General features: G+C 42.7%; 2 protein-coding genes across 4 annotated transcripts; both read left to right on the plus strand.

Annotated features, from left to right (window-relative positions):
* The first annotated feature begins 1133 nt into the window (after positions 1 to 1133).
* LOC118391408 (sushi domain-containing protein 2-like) lies at positions 1134 to 18208 on the plus strand. 3 transcript variants are annotated; one of them, XR_008060901.1, is made up of 16 exons: positions 1134 to 1383; positions 2149 to 2347; positions 2477 to 2628; positions 2775 to 2942; positions 5910 to 6084; positions 11199 to 11400; positions 13511 to 13596; positions 13686 to 13954; positions 14128 to 14271; positions 14376 to 14534; positions 14923 to 15171; positions 15346 to 15529; positions 15688 to 15782; positions 15890 to 16066; positions 16441 to 16660; positions 17463 to 17559. XR_008060901.1 is itself a non-coding variant. In XM_035782775.2 (16 exons), exons 1-16 carry the CDS (start codon positions 1320 to 1322, stop codon positions 17762 to 17764), a joined length of 2481 nt encoding a protein of 826 aa, XP_035638668.1. In that variant the 5' UTR covers positions 1135 to 1319; the 3' UTR covers positions 17765 to 18208. The 3 variants fall into 3 exon arrangements, 2 of the variants coding, with proteins under 2 accessions (XP_052314030.1, XP_035638668.1); XM_035782775.2 differs by lacking the exon at positions 16441 to 16660 and adding an exon at positions 17704 to 18208 and having other exon boundaries at positions 1135 to 1383; XM_052458070.1 differs by lacking the exon at positions 17463 to 17559 and having other exon boundaries at positions 16441 to 17012.
* A 1272-nt stretch (positions 18209 to 19480) lies between these two features.
* On the plus strand, positions 19481 to 20800 carry LOC118391712 (heat shock protein beta-1-like). Its single transcript, XM_035783214.1, has 3 exons — positions 19481 to 20016; positions 20179 to 20242; positions 20498 to 20800. The coding sequence occupies exons 1-3, from the start codon at positions 19614 to 19616 to the stop codon at positions 20640 to 20642; spliced, it is 612 nt and encodes a 203-aa protein (XP_035639107.1). The 5' UTR covers positions 19481 to 19613; the 3' UTR covers positions 20643 to 20800.
* The last annotated feature ends 3644 nt before the right edge of the window (positions 20801 to 24444 follow it).

A 24444-nucleotide genomic window follows, 5' to 3' on the forward strand; every position in this document is an offset into this window, starting at 1 on the left:
CTGGGGACTGGCCCATGAGAAAGAGGTCTTACAGTGTATTGGTCTGGTGGGTGGTTTACCACTCTCTGGACACATGTACAGGATAATTGAATACCTTAAGCGGAGGTCAGTCGGTTTTCAACAGCATCTCCTTGTACCTATTAAGTAATACATCAAAGCTTACAGCTTCTGAAAACTATAAAAACAAAATATGTGTATATCCCTGGCCATTGCCTGCTAAAAACGACAGGCTAAAGAGATTAATACATTTGACAGAAAATAAAGATCAAGACACAATCTACTACTGAATGATACATTTCTATTATGTAGAGTATGGGAGATGTACAAGAAAATGCCCCAAACGTGTTGGTGGTGCTAAATAACCACAATCAATCACACAGGAGACAGATGTCTTAAGAGCACCCAAAGTTATGAATCATGTCACGCCCTGACCTTAGAGAGCCGTTTTATTTCTCTATTTGGTTAGGTCAGGGTGTGATGTGGGGTGGGCATTCTATGTTTTCTATTTCTGTGTGTTTGGCCGAGTGTGGTTCCCAATCAGAGGCAGCTGGCAATCGTTGTCTCTGATTGGGAATCATACTTAGGCAGCCTGTTTTGCCACCTTTAGTTGTGGGTAGTTGTCTTCGATGCATGTATAGTCTCACGGAGCGTCATGGTTGGTGGTTGGTGGTTGGTGGTTGGTGGTTGGTGGTTGGTGGTTGGTGACATTTAAAGAAAAAATGTACGCTCACCATGCTGCACCTTGGTCTGGTCATTTCCTTGACAACGATCGTGACAAATCAACCATATTTATAATGAGAAATTGTGAATAACTTGAGTTAACACAGGCCAATAGAAGAATGTATTATTCTCACTGTGGTGTGTAATTAATGCATTACCATGGAAAAAGGGAATTACTTGTCACCTCCACAGTTTGTAATGATATTCTTCATCAGCTCACTCACAGTTCAAGGTGCTGATGTTTTTTCTTTTGTGAGGTTTTTAATCTGTATGGCAGGTAGAGCCACCCACGCCCAACATACAGCCTTATTACTCAACTGTGAAAATAGGGTCCAAAATACACAAACACAGTTGAGTGAATTAGTCAACTGAGGACAAGCATGCAGAACTGTGTAATCATAATGACCTTTGCTACCATTTCTCAACAAAGATGCCTGTAAATGTTAGTTACCGAAAGGTTATGTGACACTGGACTGTTGAGCACAACCCGTAACTCATATTAGTAAAAACCTAGTAATTGCAGCCAGCTGGAAGCCTATCTGTACATTGTATAGTACAGTATCAAGGACAGGCTGTTGGTAAAACAGTCAAACATCAGGATGGGAAGAGCCTCTTACTTAGCTGCGATTTTCATCTGTTTTGTTTCCAGTAGCAGGATATCTGGTAGGTAGTGGAAACTTTGTCATACTAAATCTATTAATGGTGGTTCCACATGTGACTTGAAAAGGAAAAAATATGTTGCAGCTCAAGGTTCTTGGTTGGCAGTTGTGTTCAGTGGTGAAAAAAGTTCCCAATTGTCATACTTGAGTAAAAGTAAAGATATCTTAATTGAAAATGACTCAAGTAAAAATAAAAGTCACCCAGTAAAATTCTACTTGAGTAAAAGTCTGAGTATTTGGTTTAAAATATACTTAAGTATCAAAAGTAAATGTAATCGCTAAAATATACTTAAGTATATTCAAATTCCTTATATTAAGCAAACAAGATGGCACAATTATTTAATTTTTAAAAGTTTACAGATCAAACACACTCAAACATTCAGACATAATTTACAAACGAAGCCTGTGTGTCTAGTGAGTCCACCAGATCAGTGGCAGTAGGGATGACCAAGGATATTCTGTTGATAAGTGCATGAATTGGACCATTTTCCTGTGCTGCTAATCATTCAAATTGTAAGAGTACTTTTGGGTGTCAAAGAAAATGTATGAAGTAAAAAGTACAATATTTTCTTAAGGAATCTAGTGAAGTAAAAGAACAAGTTGTTAAAAATATAATTAGTAAAGTACAGATACCCCAAAGAATGACTTAAGTAGTACTTGTAAGTATTTTTACTTAAGTACTTTACACCACTTGTTGTGTTATACTGTAACACCACACTTTATTTTTCTCCACTCTCATTTCACATGTAATTTTATATTTTTCTTACAGGACAGTCATGTGAAGGAAAATGTGGTGGCAAATTAGAATCCTGTTCTTGCCATGCCACTTGTGTATCCCTCGATAACTGCTGTGCGGACTACGGGGAGTACTGTGTCGATGTCACTCCATATTCCGGATCAATATTTGGTGGAACTGACTTTATTGTCCTCAAAGCAACTTTTAATGAGAGCTCCCAAATAATCTGCAGGTAGATGCAAAATACTTATTTCACTTCACTTACCTAACATATCGCTGAGTTTTACATTCTAAGGTCTGTGAATGTATGGCTGGTAGATATGCATATTAAATCTACTGAAAACTGTCTTTCTAATTGAAGGTTCAATGATGAAATCAAAACGGTGGGCTATGTGGACACAGACAGCAGAGGCCACTGCATATCACCTCTACTATATGAAACAGGGTTGGTTCCTTTTCAGATCTCCACAGACAATGGTACAACCTTCAGCAGACATGGAGCTTGGTTATCAGGTAGGGAAAGCCTGTGCAGCACTGATATATGGCAGCTATTTATCACAAAATCTGACCAGATACACTTATTTAAAATGTCAATACCCCTTTCTTACCAATTTACAGTAAAATGCATTGATACTCCATTTGTGTTTTTTAATCTACAGTCCATCCTGGAAAGTTAGATCCCAGTTTCAAAGCTACTATAATCAACACAACCCAGTGGCAGTACTACGGCACCCCAAAAGTTGGAGGCCCACTGGACATGACATGGAACACCTCACAGGTCAGAGCAAAAAAGGTCAACATAGAGCTCTGGGGATACATGGAGAAAGGTGAGTAACAGCTAAGTCCTTCCAACATCTTACCATTTGCTGTCAGTGCATTTTTAAAAATGTCACCTTTATCTAACCAGGTAGGTTCTCATTTACAACTGTGACCTGGCCAAGATAAAGTAAAGCAGTGCGACAAAAACAACAACACAGAGTTACATATAAACAAACGTACAGTCAATAACACAAAAGAAAATAAAAATATATGTACAGTGTGTGCAAATGTAGAAGAGTAGGGAGGTAGGAAATAAATAGGCCCTAGAGGTGAAAATAATTACAATTTAGCAATAATACTGGAGTGATGTGCAGATGATGATGTGCAAGTAGAGATAATACGGGGATGAGGCAGTCGGGTGGGCTATTTACAGATTGCCTGTGTACAGGTACAGTGATCGGAAAGAGGCTCAGACAGCTGATGCTTAACGTTAGAGAGGGAGATATAACACACCAGCTTCAGAGGTTTTGCAATTCGTTCCAGTCATTGGCAGCAGAGAACTGGAAGGAAAGGTGGCCAAAGAAAGGTTTGGCTTTGGGGATGACCAGTGCAATATACCTGCTGGAGCATGTGCTATGGGTCGGTGTTGCTATGGTGACCAGTGAGCTGAGATAAGGCGGGGCTTTACCTAGCAAAGACTGATAGATAACCTGGAGCCAGTGGGTTTGGCGACGGATATGTAGTGAGGGCCAGCCAATGAGAGCACACAGATCGCAGTGGTGGGTAGCATATGGGGCTTTGGTGATAAAAATGATGGCACTGTGACAGACTACATCCAGTTTGCTGAGCAGAGTGTTGGGGGCTATTTTGTAAATGACATCTCTGAAGTCAAGGATCAGCAGGATGGTCAGTTTTACGGGGGGATGTTTGGCAGCATGAGTGAAGGAGGCTTTGTTGCGAAATAGGAAGCCGATTCTAGATTTAATTTTGGATTGGAGATGCTTAAAAATAAATCTTACCTAGGTGTCTGGTTAAACTGTATTTGTAGTTGTCAACATATTCTAGGTCAGAACTGTCCAGAGTAGTGATGCTAGTCGGGTGGGAGGGTGCGGGCATCAATCAGTTGAAGAGCATGCACTTAGTTTTACTAGCATTTAAAAGCAGTTGAAGTCCATGGAAAGAGTGTTGGATGGCGTTGAAGCTCGTTTGGAGGTTTGTTAGCACAGTGTCCAAAGAAGAAGGCCAGAGGTATACAGAATGGATTAGAGAATCACCAACAGCTAGGGCAACATCACTGATATTTACAGAGAAAATAGTCGGCCCAAGAATTGAACCCTGTGGCACCCCCATAGAGACTGCCAGAGGTCCGGACAACAGGCCCTCTGACTTGACACACTAAACTCTGTCTGAGAAGTAGTTGGTGAACTAGGCGAGGCAGTCATTTGAGAAACCAAAGCTATTGAGTCTGCCGATAAGAATGCGTGATTGACAAAGTCGAAAGCCTTGGCCAGGTTGACGAATACGGCTGCACAGTACTGTCTTTTATCGATGACGGTTATGATATAGTTTAGGACCTTGAGCCTGGCTGAGGTGCACCCATGATCAGCTCAGAAACCAGATTCCATAGTGGAGAAGGTACGGTGGGATTTGAAATGGTCGGTGATCGGTTTATTAACTTGGCTTTTGAAGATTTTAGAAAGACAGGGCAGGATGGATATAGGTCTATAACAGTTTGGGTCTAGAGTGTCTCCCCCTTTGAAGAGGGGATGACCGCGGCAGCTTTCCAATCTTTGGGGATCTCAGACGATACGAAAGAGAGTTTGAATAGGCTAGTAATATGGGTTGCAACAACTTCTGCGGATAATTTTAGAAAGAGAGGGTTCAGATTGTCGAGCCCAGCTGATTTGTAGGGATCCAGTGAAGGAGAAGCAGGTGAAGGAGAAGCGGGGGGTGGGGGGGCAAGTTGCTGCAGGGGGTGCTGAGATGTTGGCCAGGGTAGGGGTAGCCAGGTGAAAAGCATGGCCAGCTGTGGAAAAATGCTTCTTGAAATGATCGATTATCGTAGATTTATCGGTGGTGACAGTGTTTCCTATCCTCAGTGCAGTCGGCAGCTGGGAGGATGTGCTCTGATTCTCCATGGACTTTACAGTGTCCCAAAAGTTTGGTAATTAGTACTACAGGAAGCAAAAGTTGCATATCACGGGGGCTATTCGCTGCTAATGCAGAACGCCACAGGATTTTTGTGCTGTTCAAGGGCGGTCAAGTCTGGGGTGAACCAAGGGCTATATCTGTTCTTAGCTCTACATTTGTTTGAAAAGGGACTGCTTATTTAAGATGGAAAGGAAAGCACTTTTGAAGAGCAACCAGGCATCCTCTACTGACTTGATGAGGTCAATATCCTTCCAGGATACCAGGCCAGGTCGATTAGAAAGGCCTGCTCGCTGAAGTGTTTTAGGGAGCGTTTGACAGTGATGAGGGGTGGTCGTTTGACCGGGACCCAGTACGCACGCAGGCAATGAGGCAGTGATCGCTGAGATTCTTGTTGAAGACAGCAGAGTTGTATTTAGGGCAGGTTGGTCAGGATGATATAGCCCATGGTTATGGATTTAGGGTTGAACCTGGGAGGTTCCTTGATGATTTGTGTGAGATTGAGGGCATCTAGCTTAGATCGTAGGATGGCCGGGGTGTTAAGCATGTCCCAGTTTAGGCCACCTAACAGTAAGAACTCTGAAGATAGATGGGGGGGACGATCAATTCACATATGGCATCCAGGGCACAACTGGGGTCTGAGGGTGGTCTATAACAAGCGGCAATGCTGAGAGACTTGTTTCTGGAAAGGTGGATTTTTAATAGCAGAAGCTCAAATTATTTGGGCACAGACGTAGATAGTATGACAGAACTCTGCAGGCTATATCTGCAGTAGATTGCAACTCCGCCCCCTTTGGCAGTTCTATCTTGTCAAAAAATCTTACAGTTAGGGATAGGGATAGGATTTTTGGCATTCCAAGGATACTCATGGATGTTTCATGTCATAGGGGATCCCTACTCAGAGTCCTGGCAGGGTAAATGGGAGTACCTGTACTCTCTTGGGAGGGACCAGCCTAACAATGGTGCCTTCAGATTTGTGCCCAAGACAGCAGGGAAGCCCTTCTCAGACTGGGAGGTCGGCTGTCTACGCATCAGCCCCAGTACTCACCCAGATGGAACATGGTACGGCAAAAGACTCGACACACTCACATTTAAACTGATAACAAAAATACCATACAGCATTTTTGCAGCACAACCTACCAGTGGTGGAAAAAGTACCCAATTGTCCAACTAAAAGTAAAGATACATTAATAGAAAATGACTCAAGTAAAAGTGTCACGACTTCCACTGAAGGTGGCTCCTCTCCCTTTTCGGGCAGCGCTCGGCGGTCATCGTCGCAGGCCTAGTAGCTGCCACCGATCCCTTTTCTTTTTCGTTTGGTTTTGTCTGTCTTGTGTTCACCTGTGTCTAGTTTAGGCTAATCAGTGGGGTATTTAATCTCGCCCTACCCGCTCGGTTTTGTGTAGGATTGTTTGTGTTACTGCCGTTGGCTTGGGTTGCGTTTTTCCCTGTTAAGCAGGTTTATTTCACTTGACTGTTTTTCCCACAAGTTAGTTTAGTCAGAGGACTGTGTTCCTCCGTTTTCGACTAGACTGCGTTCCTGTTTTCTAGGGGCTGCTTTTGTGGTCCTGTACTTGTTTTGTTGGTGGACAGTAATAAAACTCCCTTCTTGGAATTCTTGCTCTCCTGCGCCTGACTCCACATCCACTTCTCCTAGGGAGATATTGAAAGAATCCCGCACCGAAAAATCATGGAGTCAGCAGGAGCGGACGCGCCCTCCCCGTCCATGGAGGAGCGTGTCCTCCAGCATACCTCCGTTTCACACAGTCTGGGGACGGCTATGGATCAAGTGATGGCGAGAATGGAGAGATGTGAGAGGAGCGGCCTCCCTACCCCGTCTTCCGCAACTCTCCAGCCTGCACCCCCACCTTATCCCGCTGGGTCTGGACACCGCAGGAGTCGGCTCGCGCTCCCGAGGGAGTACGATGTGACAGCTGCCGGGTGCAAGGGGTTCCTGCTCCAGCTGGAGCTTTACCTGGCAACCGTTCACCTGACTCCTTCGCGAGGGGAGAGTGTCAACGTCCTCGTCTCCTGCCTTTCGGGCAAAGCCCTGGAGTGGGCCAACGTGGTCTGGGATGGTCCAGACTCGGCGAGGGATCATTACCCAGAGTTCTTCATCTGAGGCAGGCGACAAGGAGCGACTTCGCGCTGGAGTTTCGGAACCTGGCCGCCGGCGCGGGGTGGAATGACAGGGCCCTGATGGACCACTTTCGGTGCAGCCTATGGGAGGACGTCCGCTGGTAGCTAACTTGTCGAGACACCACCCTCACTGGACAACTTGCTCGCGGAAGTCCAGATCGGGTTCTGTCCGTTCCATCCCCCAGCACTCCTGCTCTGACACCAATGGAGTTAGGGGGTGCTGTAGCGAGGGCGACCGGAAGAGGAGTCTCCTCCTGCAACAGTTGTGGTCGGAGAGGGCACACTGCCGACCGGTGCTGGAGGAGCTCGTCTGGGAGTCGAGAGGGCAGGCAGAGCACTGCTCGGGCACCCCAGATGAATCAGCACCAGGCTCACCCAGAGCTCCCTGGTCATATGTATGTGTTGATTTCTTTTCCTGAGTTTTCCCCCCATTCCCTTCATAAGGCGCTAGTAGATTCAGGCGCAGCTGGGAATTTTATGGACCGCGGGTTCGCGCTTAACTTCTTATGGCTGGGGGCAGTATTGAGTAGCTTGGATGAATAAGGTGCCCAGAGTAAACTGCCTGCCCCTCAGTCCCATTTGCTAATATATGCATATTATTAGTATATTTGGATAGAAAACACTGAAGTTTCTAACACTGTTTAAATTTTGTCTGTAAGTATAACAGAACTCATATGGCAGGCAAAAACCTGAGAAAAAATCCAACCAGGAACTGGGAAATCTGAGGTTGGTCGATTTTTCAACTCATTCCCTATTGAAGATACAGTGGGATATTGGTCATGTTCTACTTCCTAAGGCTTCCACTAGATGTCAACCGTCTCTAGAAACTTGTTTGAGGCTTCTACTGTAAAGGAGGGGCTCATAAGGGCTCTTTGAGTCAGTGGTCTGGCAGATTGCCACGAACTGGTCACAAGCATTCACATGAGAGGTAGCTCGCACTCCATTGCTTTTCTACAGACAAAGGAATTCTCCAGTTGGAACATTATTGAAGATTTATGTTACAAAAACATCCTAAAGATTAATTCTATACATCGTTTGACAGGTTTCTACGGACTATAACGGAACTTTTTGACATGCTCCTAGTGAACGCGCTTCGTGACTTTGGATTTGTTTACAAAACGAGCTATTTGTACATAAATGATAGACATTATCTAACAAATCAAACATTTATTGTAGAGCTGGGAGTGCATTCTGATGAAGATCATCAAAGGTAAGTTGACTGCACAATATGGCGGATATATTTTTGGCTTGTTGGGTCTCTGATTGACATACTCAGATTATTGCATGGTTTGCTTTTTCCGTAAAGCTTTTTATTATCACCAAATATGCCAATTTGGCTATCGCTTTCTGTAAAAAGAGGGCGACCCAATTACCATCTCATCGACGAGAGGATTGTGCGATAAACCTCCAGGTAAACGTCGCACTTCCCAGGAGTCACGTGTATCCCCTGTCAGAGGAGGAGACGGTGGCTATGAAGACATATGTCACCGAATCTCTGGGACAGGGATACATTCGGCCCTCCACGCCTCCTCAAGTTTATTTTTTGTGAAGGAGGGAGGTCTGCGTCCGTGCATTGACTATAGACGTCTAAATTCCATCACAGTGGGGTTCAGTTACCCGCTACCTCTCATTGCCACGGCGGTGGAGTCATTTCACGGAGCACGCTTCTTCACAAAACTGGATCTCAGGAGCGCGTATAACTTGGTGCGTATCTGGGAGGGAGATGAGTGGAAGACCTCGTTTAGTTTGAGAAACAGACGCCTCACAAGTCCTCAACTGGCAGCTTCATTAAATAGTACCCGCAAAACACCAGTCTCAACGTCAACAGTGAAGAGGCCACCCTGGAGTTGCAAAGAAAAAGCCATATCGCAGACTGGCCAATTTGACGTTGACGTTGAGACTGGTGTTTTGCGGGTACTATTTAATAAAGCTGCCAGTTTAGGACTTGTGAGGCGTCTGTTTCTCAAACTAGACACTCTAATGTACTTGTCCTCTTGCTCAGTTGTGCACCGGGGCTCACACTCCTCTTTCTATTCTGCTTCGAGACAGTTTGCTCTGTTCTGTTTAGGGAGTAGTACACAGAGTTGTACGAGATCTTCAGTTTCTTAGCAAATTCTCACATGGTATAGCTTTCACAAAAATAGACTGACGAGTTTCAGAAGAAAGTGCTTTGTTTCTGGCCATTTTGAGCCTGTAATCGAACCCAAAATGCTGATGCTCCAGATACTCATCTAGTCTAAAGAAGGACCGTTTTATTGCATTTCCAGCTATAAGAGTCATTTACAACATTAACAATGTCTACACTGTATTTCCGATTGATTTGATGTTATTTCTTTTATTATAATATTTTTTTTTACCCCTTTTTCTCCCCAATTTTGTGGTATCCAATTGTTTAGTAGCTACTATCTTGTCTCATTGCCACAACTCCCATACGGGCTCGGGAGAGACGAAGGTTGAAAGTCATGCGTCCTCCGATACACAACCCAACCAAGCCGCACTGCTTCTTAACACAGCGCCATCCAACCCGGAAGCCACCTGGCACCTGGCAACCTTGGTTAGCGCACTGCGCCTGGCCCGCCACAGGAGTCGCTGGTGCGCGATGAGACAAGGATTTCCCTGCCGGCCCAACCCTCCCTAACCAGGACGACGCTAGGCCAATTGTGCGTCGTCCCACGGAGGTGTACATGTTGTTGTAACTGCGTTAGCTACCTAGTCATAAACCACATACATGTTGTAACTGCGTTAGCTACCTAGTCATAAACCACATACATGTTGTTGTAACTGCGTTAGCTACCTAGTCATAAACCACATACATGTTGTTGTAACTGCGTTAGCTACCTAGTCATAAACCACATACATGTTGTTGTAACTGCGTTAGCTACCTAGTCATAAACCACATACATGTTGTTATAACTGCGTTAGCTACCTAGTCATAAACCACATACATGTTGTTGTAACTGCGTTAGCTACCTAGTCATAAACCCCATACATGTTGTTGTAACTGCGTTAGCTACCTAGTCATAAACCACATACATGTTGTTATAACTGCGTTAGCTACCTAGTCATAAACCACATACATGTTGTTGTAACTGCGTTAGCTACCTAGTCATCAACCACATACATGTTGTTATAACTGCGTTAGCTACCTAGTCATAAACCACATACATGTTGTTGTAACTGCGTTAGCTACCTAGTCATCAACCACATACATGTTGTTGTAACTGCATTAGCTACCTAGTCATAAACCACATACATGTTGTAACTGCGTTAGCTACCTAGTCATCAACCACATACATGTTGTTATAACTGCGTTAGCTACCTAGTCATAAACCACATACATGTTGTTGTAACTGCGTTAGCTACCTAGTCATAAACCACATACATGTTGTTGTAACTGCGTTAGCTACCTAGTCATAAACCACATACATGTTGTTGTAACTGCGTTAGCTACTTAGTCATAAACCACATACATGTTGTTATAACTGCGTTAGCTACCTAGTCATAAACCACATACATGTTGTAACTGCGTTAGCTACCTAGTCATAAACCACATACATGTTGTTATAACTGCGTTAGCTACCTAGTCATAAACCACATACATGTTGTTATAACTGCGTTAGCTACCTAGTCATAAACCACATACATGTTGTAACTGCGTTAGCTACCTAGTCATCAACCACATACATGTTGTTATAACTGCGTTAGCTACCTAGTCATCAACCACATACATGTTGTTGTAACTGCGTTAGCTACCTAGTCATAAACCACATACATGTTGTTGTAATTGCGTTAGCTACCTAGTCATCAACCACATACATGTTGTTGTAACTGCGTTAGCTACCTAGTCATCAACCACATACATGTTGTTATAACTGCGTTAGCTACCTAGTCATCAACCACATACATGTTGGCTGAAAATGAAGAAAATAAAGTTATTGTACAACATAAAGTTGAGCAAATAAGCTGAGTAGGCTCCATCAGTGTATGCAGACATAGTCATACAGATAAACTGTCACCGTGATATGAATGTCCTATAGGAATGTCCAGGCAGTGTGGACTGAAGACCATGCTCTAGCCTGGCATCTGGAGGACAAGTTCAGGCAGGACTCAGCCGTCTGGGCACTGGATAAGTGTAAAGCCTGGGACCAGCTGGAAGAGACACTGCCAGACTTCCTCTCTGAAATTATTGACTGTCCATGCACACTGGCTCAGGCTAGAGCAGACACTGGGAGGTTTCATGTAAGTCAAAGCAGTAAACTATGGTATAGATGTAGGATCTTAATTTGATCACCATGTTGCAGGAGAACTGTCTACATATTTGATGTTTAAAAATGCTTCTGAAGTTTCAAATCAAATCAAATTGTACTTGTCACATGCACTGAATATAACAGTGAAATACTTACTTACAAGCCCTTAACCAACAGTGCAGTTTTAAGAAAATGCTTTTTTGGGGGGGTTGTAAGAAAATAATAACAAATAATTAAAAGAGCTTCAGTAAATAACAATAACGGGGCTATATGCAGGGGGTACCGGTACAGAGTCAATGTGCGGGGGCACCGGTGTCGAGGTAATTGAGGTAATATGTACATGTAGGTAGAGTTATTAAAGTGACTATGCATAGATAATAAAAGAGAGTAGCAGCAGCATAGAATATGGTGGGGGGGCAATGCAAAAAGTCTACTAGTCAACTACAGGTAAAAGAGGACCGAGCACGCCCCCATTCTCATCAACGGGGCTGCAGTGGAGCAGGTTGAGAGCTTCAAGATTCTTGGTGTCCACATCACCAACAAACAAACATGGTCCAAGCACACCATGACAGTCGTGAAGGGGACACGACAAAACCTATTCCCCCTCAGGAGACTGAAAAGATTTGGCATGGGTCCTCAGATCCTCAAAAGGTTCTACAGCTGCACTATCGAAAGCATGGTTGCATAACTGCCTGGTATGGCAACTGCTCGGCCTCTGTCCGCAAGGCACTACAGAGGGTAGTGTGAACTGCCCAGTACATCACTGGGGCCAAGCTTCCTGCCATCCAGGACCTCTATACCAGGCGGTGTCAGAGGAAGGCCCTAATAATTGTCAAAGACTCCACCACCCTAGTCATAGACTGTTCTCTCTGCTACCACACGGCAAGCGGTACCGGAGCGCCAAGTCTAGGTCCAAGAGGCTTCTAAACAGCTTCTACCCCAAGCCATAAGACTCCTGAACATCTAGTCAAATGACTACCCAGACTATTTGCAATGCCCCCCTCCCCTCTCCACACCACTGCCACTCTCTGTTGTCATCTATGCATAGTCACTTTAACATTAACTCTACCTACATGTACATACTACCTCAACTAACCGGTGCCCCCGCACATTGACTCTGTACCTACACCCCTCTGTATATATTGTTATTTTTTACTGCCGCTCTTTAATTACTTGTTACTTTTATCTCTTATTCTTATCCCTATTTTTTGACACTGCATTGTTGGTTAGGGGATCATAAGTAAGCATTTCACTGTAAGGTGAATACCTGTGGTATTCGGCGCATATGACTGATAAAATTTGATTTGATGAGTAGTCCATGTTCGTGCAGTCATGAGTGAACAGGGAGTACAGGAGGGGACTGAGCACTCACCTGTGTTGGGGATCAGCGTAGTCAATGAATAGCATTCTCACATAGGTGTTCCTTTTCTCCGGGTGTGAAAGGGCAGTGTGGAGTGCAATAGAGATTGCATCATCTGTGGGTCTGTTGGTGCAGTATGCAAATTGGAGTGGGTCTATGGTTTTTGGGATAATGATGTTGATGTGAGCCATGACCAGTCTTTCAAAGCATTTTATGGCTACAGACGTGAGTGCTACGGGTCAGTAGTCATTTCGGCATTTTACCTTGGTGTTCTTGGGCACAGGGACTATGATGGTCTGCTTGAAGCATGTTTGTATTACAGACTCAGACAGGGAGAGGTTGAAAATGTCAGTGAATACACTTGCCAGATGGGCAGCGCATGCTCAGAGTACAAATCCTGGTAATCTGTCTGGCTCTGCGGCCTTGTGAATGTTGACCTGTTTAAAGGTCTTACCCACATCGGCTGAATGTATCAACCTCTATAAATATTTCCATGAATTACAATCCACATAATTCACATTTCCTGTTGCTGCAGGATTATTTTCCTGCTGTAAACTGGCACAAATTAAGATCCTAAACCTGTACCTTGATCAGTAAAGGCTAATATGTTTGTGCTCCCAACAGTGCAGGCACAGCATACATACAGTATTCCTTTACATGTATGATAGATACCAGTAAAAGAAAAGAGTATGATACAGTTTGCTTTGTGCATTTTAATTGATGCTTTTCCTTTCACCCACAGACAGATTATGGCTGTGATATGGAGAAGGGGAGTGTGTGTACCTACCACCCAGGAAGTGTGCACTGTGTGCGGGCCATACAAGCCAGGTAAGTGCCATAACAATCGAATGATTTGTCAGTCATTAAGAGTCCTCAAGGCCTATTTGTATCCTGTGTTTCATATTCACTGTTGACAGCCCCAAGTTTGCAGCAGGACAGCAGTGTTGCTATGACCACACGGGGGTCCAGGTTTTGACAGATGACTCCATTGGCGGGAGTACCCCAGACAGAGCCCATGACTGGGGCTCACCCCCATTTGTAAAGCCCCCCAGAGTCCCTGGTTTCTCCCACTGGCTCTACGACGTCCTCAGCTTCTACTACTGCTGCCTGTGGTCTGACAACTGTCACTACTACTTCAAACGCAGACCCTCCAGTGACTGCAGGACCTACCAAGTACCAAAAGCAGGTGAGAAAATGGCTCTGGTCTATAGTATGACTGTCTGATTCACGACATTACAGCTGTCTGAACATAATATTATACAGTGTCTAAAATTTAGATATTTTTTTCTGTTATTTACTATCGTTTCAATGTCATAATAGAATAATTTCTAATAATGGTATTGGATTTTTTATCACTAGGTGTGGTGTTTGGAGACCCCCACTTCATAACATTTGATGGTGTCAGTTACTCGTTCAATGGAAAGGGGGAATACACCATTATGGTCTCAGAAAGCAAGGAACTGACAATACAGGGCAGAACAGAGCCGGTAATACTGACAAATGGTGAGTTTTTAAGAAAACCTATAGTTAGAATGAAAGAGACAAGAAATTCATTATCAATAAATTATTATTACATTGATTATTATTCATAAACATTAATTTCACAGGCAGCATGGTGAAAGCAACAAAGCTGTCAGCGGTTGCCATGAGAGAGGGGACCTCTGATATCATTGAGGTGCGACTCGGAAAACCTCAGGACCACCTGCAGGTGCTGCAGAACCAAACCTCCCTCTCCTTCTCTGAGCAGAGCTGGATGGATCTGAAGGGTGAGACCTTGGGCTTTTTTAATTGACCTTTGGATTCATGGAAGAGCTATTGTTTTCATAAAATAATCAATGCAATGGAAAGATAATGCAGCAGAGATAAGGCTGAGCTGGCTCACTGATGAAGAGATATAAGGACTGTCTGTGCCCTTGTGAAATTACTAACACATATTCACAAATGCTTTAAAGTCCTAGCTTCCCTGCGTAAAGAAAATGATTCAACTTTAATTTCAAGTTCAAATGTTTGACATCAGTATTCACCAAGTCTGCACTGAGCTGTAATTGTGGATGGAGAATCTAGAATGGAGATTCTATTTTCTAAAATGTCAACCAGATAAGATAAGAAAAATGTGCAATTCTAAGATATGGATCTATCATACTTATTTTCCAGGTGTGTTTGTATTTTCACCCAACCCTACAAATGTGACTGTCATGTTCCCCTCTGGAGCTGGAGTGGAACTGAGACTGAGAGGGGGAACCATGACAACCACAGTGCTTCTACCAGAGGTGTTTAAGGATTTTACCCGTGGACTGTTAGGAAAGATGAACGGTGATCCCAAAGATGACCTGGTTACCAGTGATGGTCAGACTGAGTCTGATCAAGGCAATGCAGAGGGGCTGTTTAATTTCGGGGCAAGCTGTGAGTAAATACAAAGTCTGCATCTAATTAATATCATACATGTTCTCCAGACAGATTACAGAGATATTGTTAATCACTAACTAAGGTTCAGTGTACTCATAATGCAATTGCACATAGTTGTCATGTGCACATTTTTTACTCAGTAAAAATATGCCTGTACTTACATTTTTCCAGGGGCTATATTGAACGAGTCCACGCTCTTCACGTACGATTCGGAACACTTGTTGAACTCATATCTCCATGCTCCAAAACACGACGCCAGTTTCCGTCCAGTGTTTTCCATCCCTGAGGATCCAAATGATCCTCTCGGCAGCCAGGCCTCTGAGCTGTGCTCTGGAGAGGGCTCTCTATACTGTAGGTACGACAAGCATGGATCAGAGGAATCTAGCCAGACATCTGCCATCTTCTGATATCACACACAGTACACTGAGACACTATACTTTTGTTTATAGCTAAAGAGACATAATGTTCTCTTCTGTTTATTGCTTGAAATATCTTATCATAATTGCATTGTAGATATGATACGCTGATGGCTCGTAGTCTGGAGATGGGCAATGCCACCAGGGTATCTTTTCAGAGCCACAGGTCTGTAGTGGAGGATCTAGAGCCAGGTAGGTAACCTACTGTATAACAAACAATCAACATAAGCACATTTGCACCATTAGTCATAGAATTAATATAGCAGTAAATTAAGCCCATCTTATCTCATTCTCTACAGTGGTGTCCTGTGGCTGGCTTTCTCCACCCACAAATGGAAAGAAGGAGGGGACCAGATATTTACAGGGAGCTGTGGTGAAGCTGTCCTGTGACTCTGGCTATGTCCTCTGGGGGTCAGAGGAGCACACATGCCTGGGGACTGGTCAATGGTCTGGTGAAACCACGACCTGCGTGGCTGGTATGGACCATAGCTGAAATCAACAGCAAAATTCTATGTTACTGGTATGAATCATCGCTGAAATCAACAGCAACATGATATATGCTCCTAGTATGTAGGAAATACCAGTATGAAAATGTATTGTGGCAGACCAGGGGGTTAGGTCAAAACATTTACACAGATCAGACATGGACAGAGTAGGATTAGCTCAGTTTCAAAGGTATTTATTAAAATAATAGTCCAAAAGAATAGGTCTCCCCCAAGAGACCCTCTCCAGGATACCATCTTCTGGGCTCCAGGTCTAGCTGTATCCTGTGGTGATCAAAAACATGAACCCTATCCTGTTACCACCCCCAACTATACAGGAGTCCATTCCTCCTCCTGTCTCTCCCCAGTGTGTTGCCCTTCTGGCAGCTTTATGGGACGTGTACAGCTGGTGAGCAATCAGCCCTTGATTACTCACAACTCCCCAATCAGCCCCAATTAGTCCTGACAGGAGAGCCCGTCGAGACCTGGCACGTCCAGCAGATGGAGCCATCGCCTCGTGATCTATACTCCGTCTGTCACCAGGCCTCGACAAGTCTCCCCCTGGTGGCTGACCTGCTGTACGCCACAGTATGTACTCACTACTGGGAGTCGCTCTGAATAAGAGTGTCTGCTAAATGACAAAAATGTAAATGTAAATATGTATTTATCATCGCTGAAATCAACAGCAAAATGCTCTATAATACTGGTAAAAATGATCACTAAAATCAACAGCAAAATGCTCTATAATGCTGGTAACAATTTATCACTAAAACGTTACTGCAAAATGAAATCAATATTGGCTGAGGATCAATATCATGGGTGTATTGCCAGTGAGGTCCCATCAACTTTACCATGCTTAATATTTGAAATCAGTTGCTTTTTATGTATGGCGTGTCCTGTCTTTTGATTTCCCCAAATTATTAAAAAAATCATAACTTCACCATCGATTCATGTGCTTTGTTTAAGCCCCTTTTACAACCCCTCCACTAATACCGTTGACATGAGTTGGCAGGGACAGATATGGGAGCATATTGCTATGGCAATGAGACCAGACTGAGTTTGAATCATCACATACAGTATAATTGACAAAATTATTTAAATATCCATAGCATAGGCTAGCTAAAGTACTGTTATGATACTGAAGGATGCTGTAGTCACTATACTATTATTTACAGCACGTGAGGCCCCCCATCATGAATAACATAGGTATGAAATTGATAATCTGAAAAGGTTTGCATTCTCCTTTTTGACTGGGGACAAGCTGATAATCGCTCCTCCTTTATCGAAAAGGGAAGCATTTCAAAGCCCTCACAACCCTCTCTCAACAAAATGATTGATCTTTCCCTCTAAAGCCACACTTAAACTACAGTATATGCTCTTTGTTTTGCAGATAATCTCAGGGGAATTGTGGTTGGTTCAGTTATTGGAGCACTAGCATTAATCCTAATGATAGTAACACTCATAATCAACCGCAGACAACATAAAAGGTATTGTATAGTGATCTTCAGTGCCTTACATTTTTGTTTACACACTTCCTCTGAAAAATACACCTTTTACACTATACATGTACCTTCAAGGTTGGGAGCTCAAAGCTACAGCAGTTAAACATGTCTTCTTATTTTTCTGTTCAGAGAAACTGCAGCATCTGCTGTGTCAGATGATGGTCAAGATCAGATCAGGGTGGTTTTCTAATGGACATTCTGCAGGATCCATAGAACAGTTGGTTTCAGAATACCAGCACAGAGAATGATTGCATCACAGAAAGCCTCGATTATCTCACAGAAAGCCTTTCAGTAAACTTCAGTACTAGGCTATATTCTTCAATAGACACACTCCATAAATGTTTTGCATAAAGGACTCAGATATGTCTCAAGGTTAGAGTTGCAAACATATACATTTGTTCCACTGCTGATAGTGAAAGTAGAGTTAATTGCACCATAATGTATCTGGTTATATGGCAAAACACAATACCGGTTGATTTAAAACAGTACTGTACCTAATGACATGCATATATCCACACTTCTAACTCTGTAATGCAAAATATCAATGTATGGCATGTAATAATATTAGCAATGAAATTCATGATATCGCTTCCACTACCATACTAATAAATGGTATCACTGCACACCCACGGTACTGATTGAGTCAGGTGTGAGGTTCATTTTTTGAATTATTTATGACAGATGTTTTATTTATATAACCGACAGGTCACTGGTTTGAGTCCCTAAGCCGACGAGGTGAAAAAAATTGGCCGATGTACACTTGAGCAAGGCACTTAACCCTAATTGCTCCTGTCAGTCGTTCTGGATAAGAGCATCTGCTAAATGACTAAAATGTCAAATGGAGTTTAGGGGGCCGAGTGGCGCAGTGGTCTAAGGCACAGCATCGTAGTGCTAGAGGTGTCACTACAGACCCGGGTTTGATCCTGGGCTGTATATCACAACGGATCGGGAGTCCCATAGGGCGGCACACAATTGGTCCACGTTAGGGGAGGGTTTGGCCAGGGTAGGCCGTCATTGTAAAAAATAATTGGTTCTTCACTGACTTGCCTAGTTAAATAACATTGAGTTATCGATTACGTGGGAGAGAAACATAAACAAGTAGAACTTCACCTAAGAGACTGGAGTTGAGCATAATGAATGGAGAGGGCTTGAGGTGCTGACATCATGTTAGATCATCTGATCCACTGGCGCAGGCTTATTAGATTCATTGAAGCAGGGAAACCCAGAGGACAGATCTACAGGCTCGTCATATCAAAATTCTCCACCTCGTCTCTATATTGTCAGTCTTTCTATTAGAACTCCATCACTCCCTCAGATGTAGGAGCCACAGGGTCAACATGTGAGTGAATGTTACAAGAAGTTGAAGTTGAAGTCACTGCAAAATAACCTTATGAGCACATTAGGTATCTGAGTATACCAAAGCTCCAACAGTGGTGTAAACAGAAAGGTAATGTTTTGGAGTTTGAGGCTGTAACCCCCCCCTGTTTATACTGTAGCTCAGGGGTTGCTTAGCAGTTTCTGTGGTGAATGTACATGCTGTCCCTGCACATAGCAGAGCGATACGATTACTATGGAGAGGACAAAGAGCACCAGTATATGACCCCATCGTTGCTGTTGCCGGATTCATCCACCAACTACTTGCCATTTGCGCTATAAATACAATTCGAGTTATCCTCTGCAGGTCCCAGGGCAACAGAGGAGCAGCACCACTGTTCCAACCATGCCTATCAACTCATCCCATGGATAACACTTACTGCTTGATAGGTGCTAGAATGGATCAGCTGGTTATATAAATGTTGTGAGTGATGCTGATTTGTCCAGGGCAATCCATCCCACTATGAGGCAGCCTTCCTGAACTCTTTGGGGGAAAATATAGCTGCTCTTTTGTATGGCGAGTCTAAGTCATTAAACCGGATAAACCAGTCATTAAGCCATTGTAATTAGATAGAGATTGAATAACATTACCTAGCCAAGGGGAAACTAAGAGAGGAGACAGGCTCCACCCCCCAGTACCACTCTCAGAAGGGGATTCAGAAGTCATGGCTGACCACAACAAGGTATTGCCCCGTCCTCTTTTCCGCCGAGATGTAAATTGGGATCCTTTCCGTGAGTGGACACAGCCTAGCCACATGATCATGGAGAAGGACTTTGGCCTCCCTCCTTTCCTGGATCCAGGCGATGTGAGTTGGATAGATTGGGCTAGGAATACATTGGCATCATCCTCCTGGCCAGGGTACAAACACTATCCACTCTTCAGCCCCAGCACTGTTCTTCCTGCTGCAGTGGCACCCCAGACTTCAGCCAGGCTTCAGAGGCAACTGTCTGGAGGAGTGTCAGCGATCAGGACGGAACATGGCAGTTGGAGGATCACCCTGGATGTTAATCACTTCTCACCAGAGGAGATATCAATCAAAACCAAGGGGGGCTTCCTGGAGATTGCAGGTAGGAACATTATTTCTCTGGTTTAAAAAAAGAAAATGGAAAATGGTTTTTGGAACATCCATTGTTAAATATCTTTGACAATTTACTGTTGACATGTTGTTAAGATGTCCACATGCTCCATATTCCATTACTTCAATCATTTTTCTCAACTTATATTTTAAGGTCAACATGATGAAAGGGAAGACGAACATGGATCAGTATCAAGGTGCTTTATAAGGAAAAACAAGTAAGTTGTAATGGTTGAATAGGAAACAAGGTCTCTTACAATGTTATGGCAAAGACATCTCCCGGTAATGAAACTAAGAACTGAATAAATAATGTGTGCAATTGAAAGTCTTTGTGTTGATTGTTATAGGAGACGTTAAATCATTTCCCACGGTTTAATTACATTTGTTAAAACAGATGACATGCAGCTATTTTAACCACAATAAACACATTGTAGCCTGTCTGTTGTAAGAAAATGGTTGTTTGTTTGTTGAAGGCACTTGCAGCACATCAGCTCATCTCTGTCTGGTGAAGGGGTTCTCTTAGTAGAAGCACCTCTACCAGGCTCAGCTACCACCATTCTCCCCAGTGACATGGTCCTCCCCATTCAGCTCAAGAATGAGCAGGAGGGGAAAGAGTGAATCCAGTTGTCTAGATGTTGAGATCCATCACAATTAGATATACATCTTGGGGTAAAGCTTAGAAGTGAATTACAGTGTTGACAACTTTTGACAAAAATGTGATTGTGTATTAGGTCTTGGTCATTCAAAATGACAAACATAGTGGCTTCTATTGCTGTTGAAACCCTATAACTTAATTTACTCTCATTGTAACCGCAAGGTTGTCAGGTTTTTCTATGCATTTTGGTTAATCATGTCCTTTGATTTAACTAGCAAAACCAAGATAAACAGACTGATGAAATGTACTTACTCATTTGTCAAATAATAGGTTAATTGGGAGTAAAAATGACCATGCGTAGGGCTAGGCGTCCGGGACAACTTCCAGTGAGGCTGGAGGGCGCGCAATTCAAATAAATAATCATAAAAATGATGGATATTAAACATTTAGGTACATACAAGTGTCTTATATTGGTTGAAAGCTTGTTAATTTAACTGCACTGTTCGATTTACAGTAGCTATTACAGCAAAAGCATGCCATGTGATTGTTTGAGGACGGTGCCCCAAATCAAATTATTTTTCCACTGGCACAGGTTTCATAAATTCACAAATAGCGATTAAATATTCACTTACTTCTTGAAAATGATCCTCCAATTTGTCATCTAAAGGGTCCCAGCTATAACATGTAGTATTGTTTTGTAAGATAAAATTCTTCTTTATATCCCAAAAAGTCTGTTTACTTTGCGCCATCGATTTGAGTAATCCACTCGTTCAACATGCAGAGAAAGAAATCCGAAAATCTAAACTTTGTTTCAACAAGTCAAAATACGTTTCTATTTACTCCTCGGATACCCTTAAATGTTATCAAGCTCTAATATTTCTTATGGAAAGAAGTATGTTCAATAGGAAACCTATTTTAGCAGGTGCGTCTTGTCTTCAGGGCGCGCCCAAACATGAATATCCAAGACTGTGTCCCTTTACTAAAACTGATATTTCTTATTCGCTTTGGAAGTTACAAGCTTGAAACCTTGAACATAGACTGCTGACACCCTATGGGAGCAAGAATCCAGTATGCCCCTATACTTTCCATTGTAAGAGCATGATCTCGCTCAACAACAAAAAATTCTGGTTGGTTTTTCTTTGGATTTTCTCCTACCATATCTATTGTGTTATATTCTCCTACATTATTTTAACATTTCTACAAACGTCCATGTGTTTTCTTTCCAATGGTATCAATTATATGCATATTCTGGATTCAGGACCTGAGCAACAAACAGTTTACCTTGGGCATGTCATTTAGGCGGAAATTGAGAAAAAAGGGGCCTAGCCCTAAGAAGTTCTAAGAATGCTGAAACAGTTCTACAAATCATACATTTCAATATTGCTATTTCTATGAATGTAATATTTTTTTAAATAAAAGCAATTAACAATTAAAACGACCCATATTGAGGAGGGTTGGGGGCTCTTATGTAAGCTGTTAAACTCTTTGTATACAAACTACTGATGGTCATACCAATGATCATAAAGCCAATTGATTTTAAATGTTATTTAAATTTGAGGTCCTCTGTAAGTATAAATATATATATTATATATAATATATATAATAATATATATATATATATATATTATTATTAAAATACTACAATATACCATAGAAACACATTGAATAACACATTCATGAATGGCAAAAAAGACAGTCAAAAAAGACAAATCATAAGAATGAAGTTTTGAAGTGTCTGTCCTATATCTACGAAATATATTTTTGGACATATGACCCCTTTTTTTGTTGCCACAAAACCACCTCCATACTTCCATTTATTTGTATGGGTAACCTTCAGACGAGTCCAGTGACACTTTAAAATATATACAGTGGCAAGAAAAAGTATATGAACCCTTTGGAAATACCTGGATTTCTGCATAAATTTGTCATAAAATCTGATCTTCATCTATGGCCACAACAATAGACAAACACAGTCTGCTTAATCTAATAAAGGGTCGATTTAGCTACTGCAGGACATCAATACAAGCAGACGAGAAACAGACATGTTCTCTGACAATGATGACGTTTTTCTTACGATGTGATTTGATTGGTGTGCAGCCAAATCTAAACTGGCCTCTCTTGGGGGGCGTTTTGCTGCACCAGGACAACCCACAGTTTGGCTAATTATATATATTTTTTAAATATCAAGGGAGGCCAAATGCTTGCTGGCATCAATCAGTCAAATGCTATGGTGACAACAGTATTTTCTTCCAGACAGCATCAGATACATGAGCTACACATACAGAGACAAGGGGGCGCTGTTTCTCTTGCTTGGATGACTTCTGCAGTGAGATTCAGCCACTTGCGTATTGTCTGAAAATGGTCGAAAAATGGTATCGTCCTGGCCCTATTGTATATACATTTGGCCTACTATAAATTTGATGATTTACCTCAGGTGAGACTTGTGTCCAGAAGCGAAGTCGAGCTTGAACGAGATAATCCTATGTTTGGGGCATCACAGGAAACTAGTCCTAGTGCCTTCAGCCCCATAAACCCCTGGAAGCCCCAGTCAGTGTCAGCTGAATATCATGTCTGCATTTGTTATCCTATTTCTGGCAGTGTAAGAATCCATAACAACATGCTCTAGGCATAAATTATGAATAAAAACAAACATGTACATTCTGTCTGTAAGACAAGACTAGACTTACTAGATTTCTTGTAAACAGTACTCAGACCCCTTGGCTTTTTCCACATTTTGTTAAGTTACAGCCCTATTCTAAAATGTATTAAAATAAAAAATCCTCAGCAATCTACACACAATGTCCCATAATGACAAAGCGAAAACAGGTTTTTAGAAATGTTTCCATTGATCATGCTTGAGATGTTTATACAACTTGATTGGAGTCCCTCTGTGTTAAATAAAATGTATTGGACATGATTTGGAAAGGCACACACCTGTCTATACAAGGTCTCACAGTTGACAGTGCATGTCAGAGCAAAAACCAGGCCATGAGGTCGAAGGAATTGTCCGTAGAGCTCCGAGATAGGATTGTGTCGAGGCACAGATCAGGGGAAGGGTGATAACAAGATTTTTACAGCATTAAATGTTGCCAAGAATGCAGTGGCTTCCATCATTCTGAAATGGAAGAAGTTTGGAGTCACCAAGATTCTTCCTAGAGCTGGCTGCCTGGCCAAACTGAACAAGGAGAAGGGAGAAGGGATTGGTTAGGGAGATGAGCAAGAACCCGATGGTCACTCTGACAGAGCTCTAGAGTTCCTCTGTGGAGATAATAATAATAATCTTCCAAAAGGACAACCATCTCTGCAGCACTCCACCAATCAGGCCTTTATGGTAGAGGGGCCTGACGGAAGACACTCCTCAGTAAAAGGCACATGACAGCTCGCTTGGAGTTTGGCAAAAGTCACCTAAAGAATCTCAGACCATGAAAAACAAGATTCTCTAGTCTGATGAAACCAAGATTGAACTCCAAGTTCTGAATGCCAAGTGTCACGTCTCGAGGAAACCTTGCACCATCCCTACGGGGAAGCATGGTGGTGGCAGCATCATGCTGTTGGGATGTTTTTTAGCAGCAGGGACTGGACTTTAACCAGATCAAAAATCTCTGGAAAGATGTGAAAATAGCTGTGCCGCAACACTCCCCATCCAACCTGACAGAGCTTGAGAGGATCTGCACAGAAGAATGGGAGAAATTCCCCAAAAACAGGTGTGTCAAGCTTGTAGCATTATACCCAAGAATGGAGGCTGTAATCGCTGCCAAATGTTCTTCAACAAAGTACTGATTAAAGGGTCTGAATACTTATGTAAACATCATATTTCAGTGTTAA

The sequence above is a fragment of the Oncorhynchus keta genome, chromosome 12, assembly GCF_023373465.1.
Source record: "Oncorhynchus keta strain PuntledgeMale-10-30-2019 chromosome 12, Oket_V2, whole genome shotgun sequence".
In the NCBI taxonomy this organism is placed as follows: Eukaryota; Metazoa; Chordata; class Actinopteri; order Salmoniformes; family Salmonidae; genus Oncorhynchus; species Oncorhynchus keta.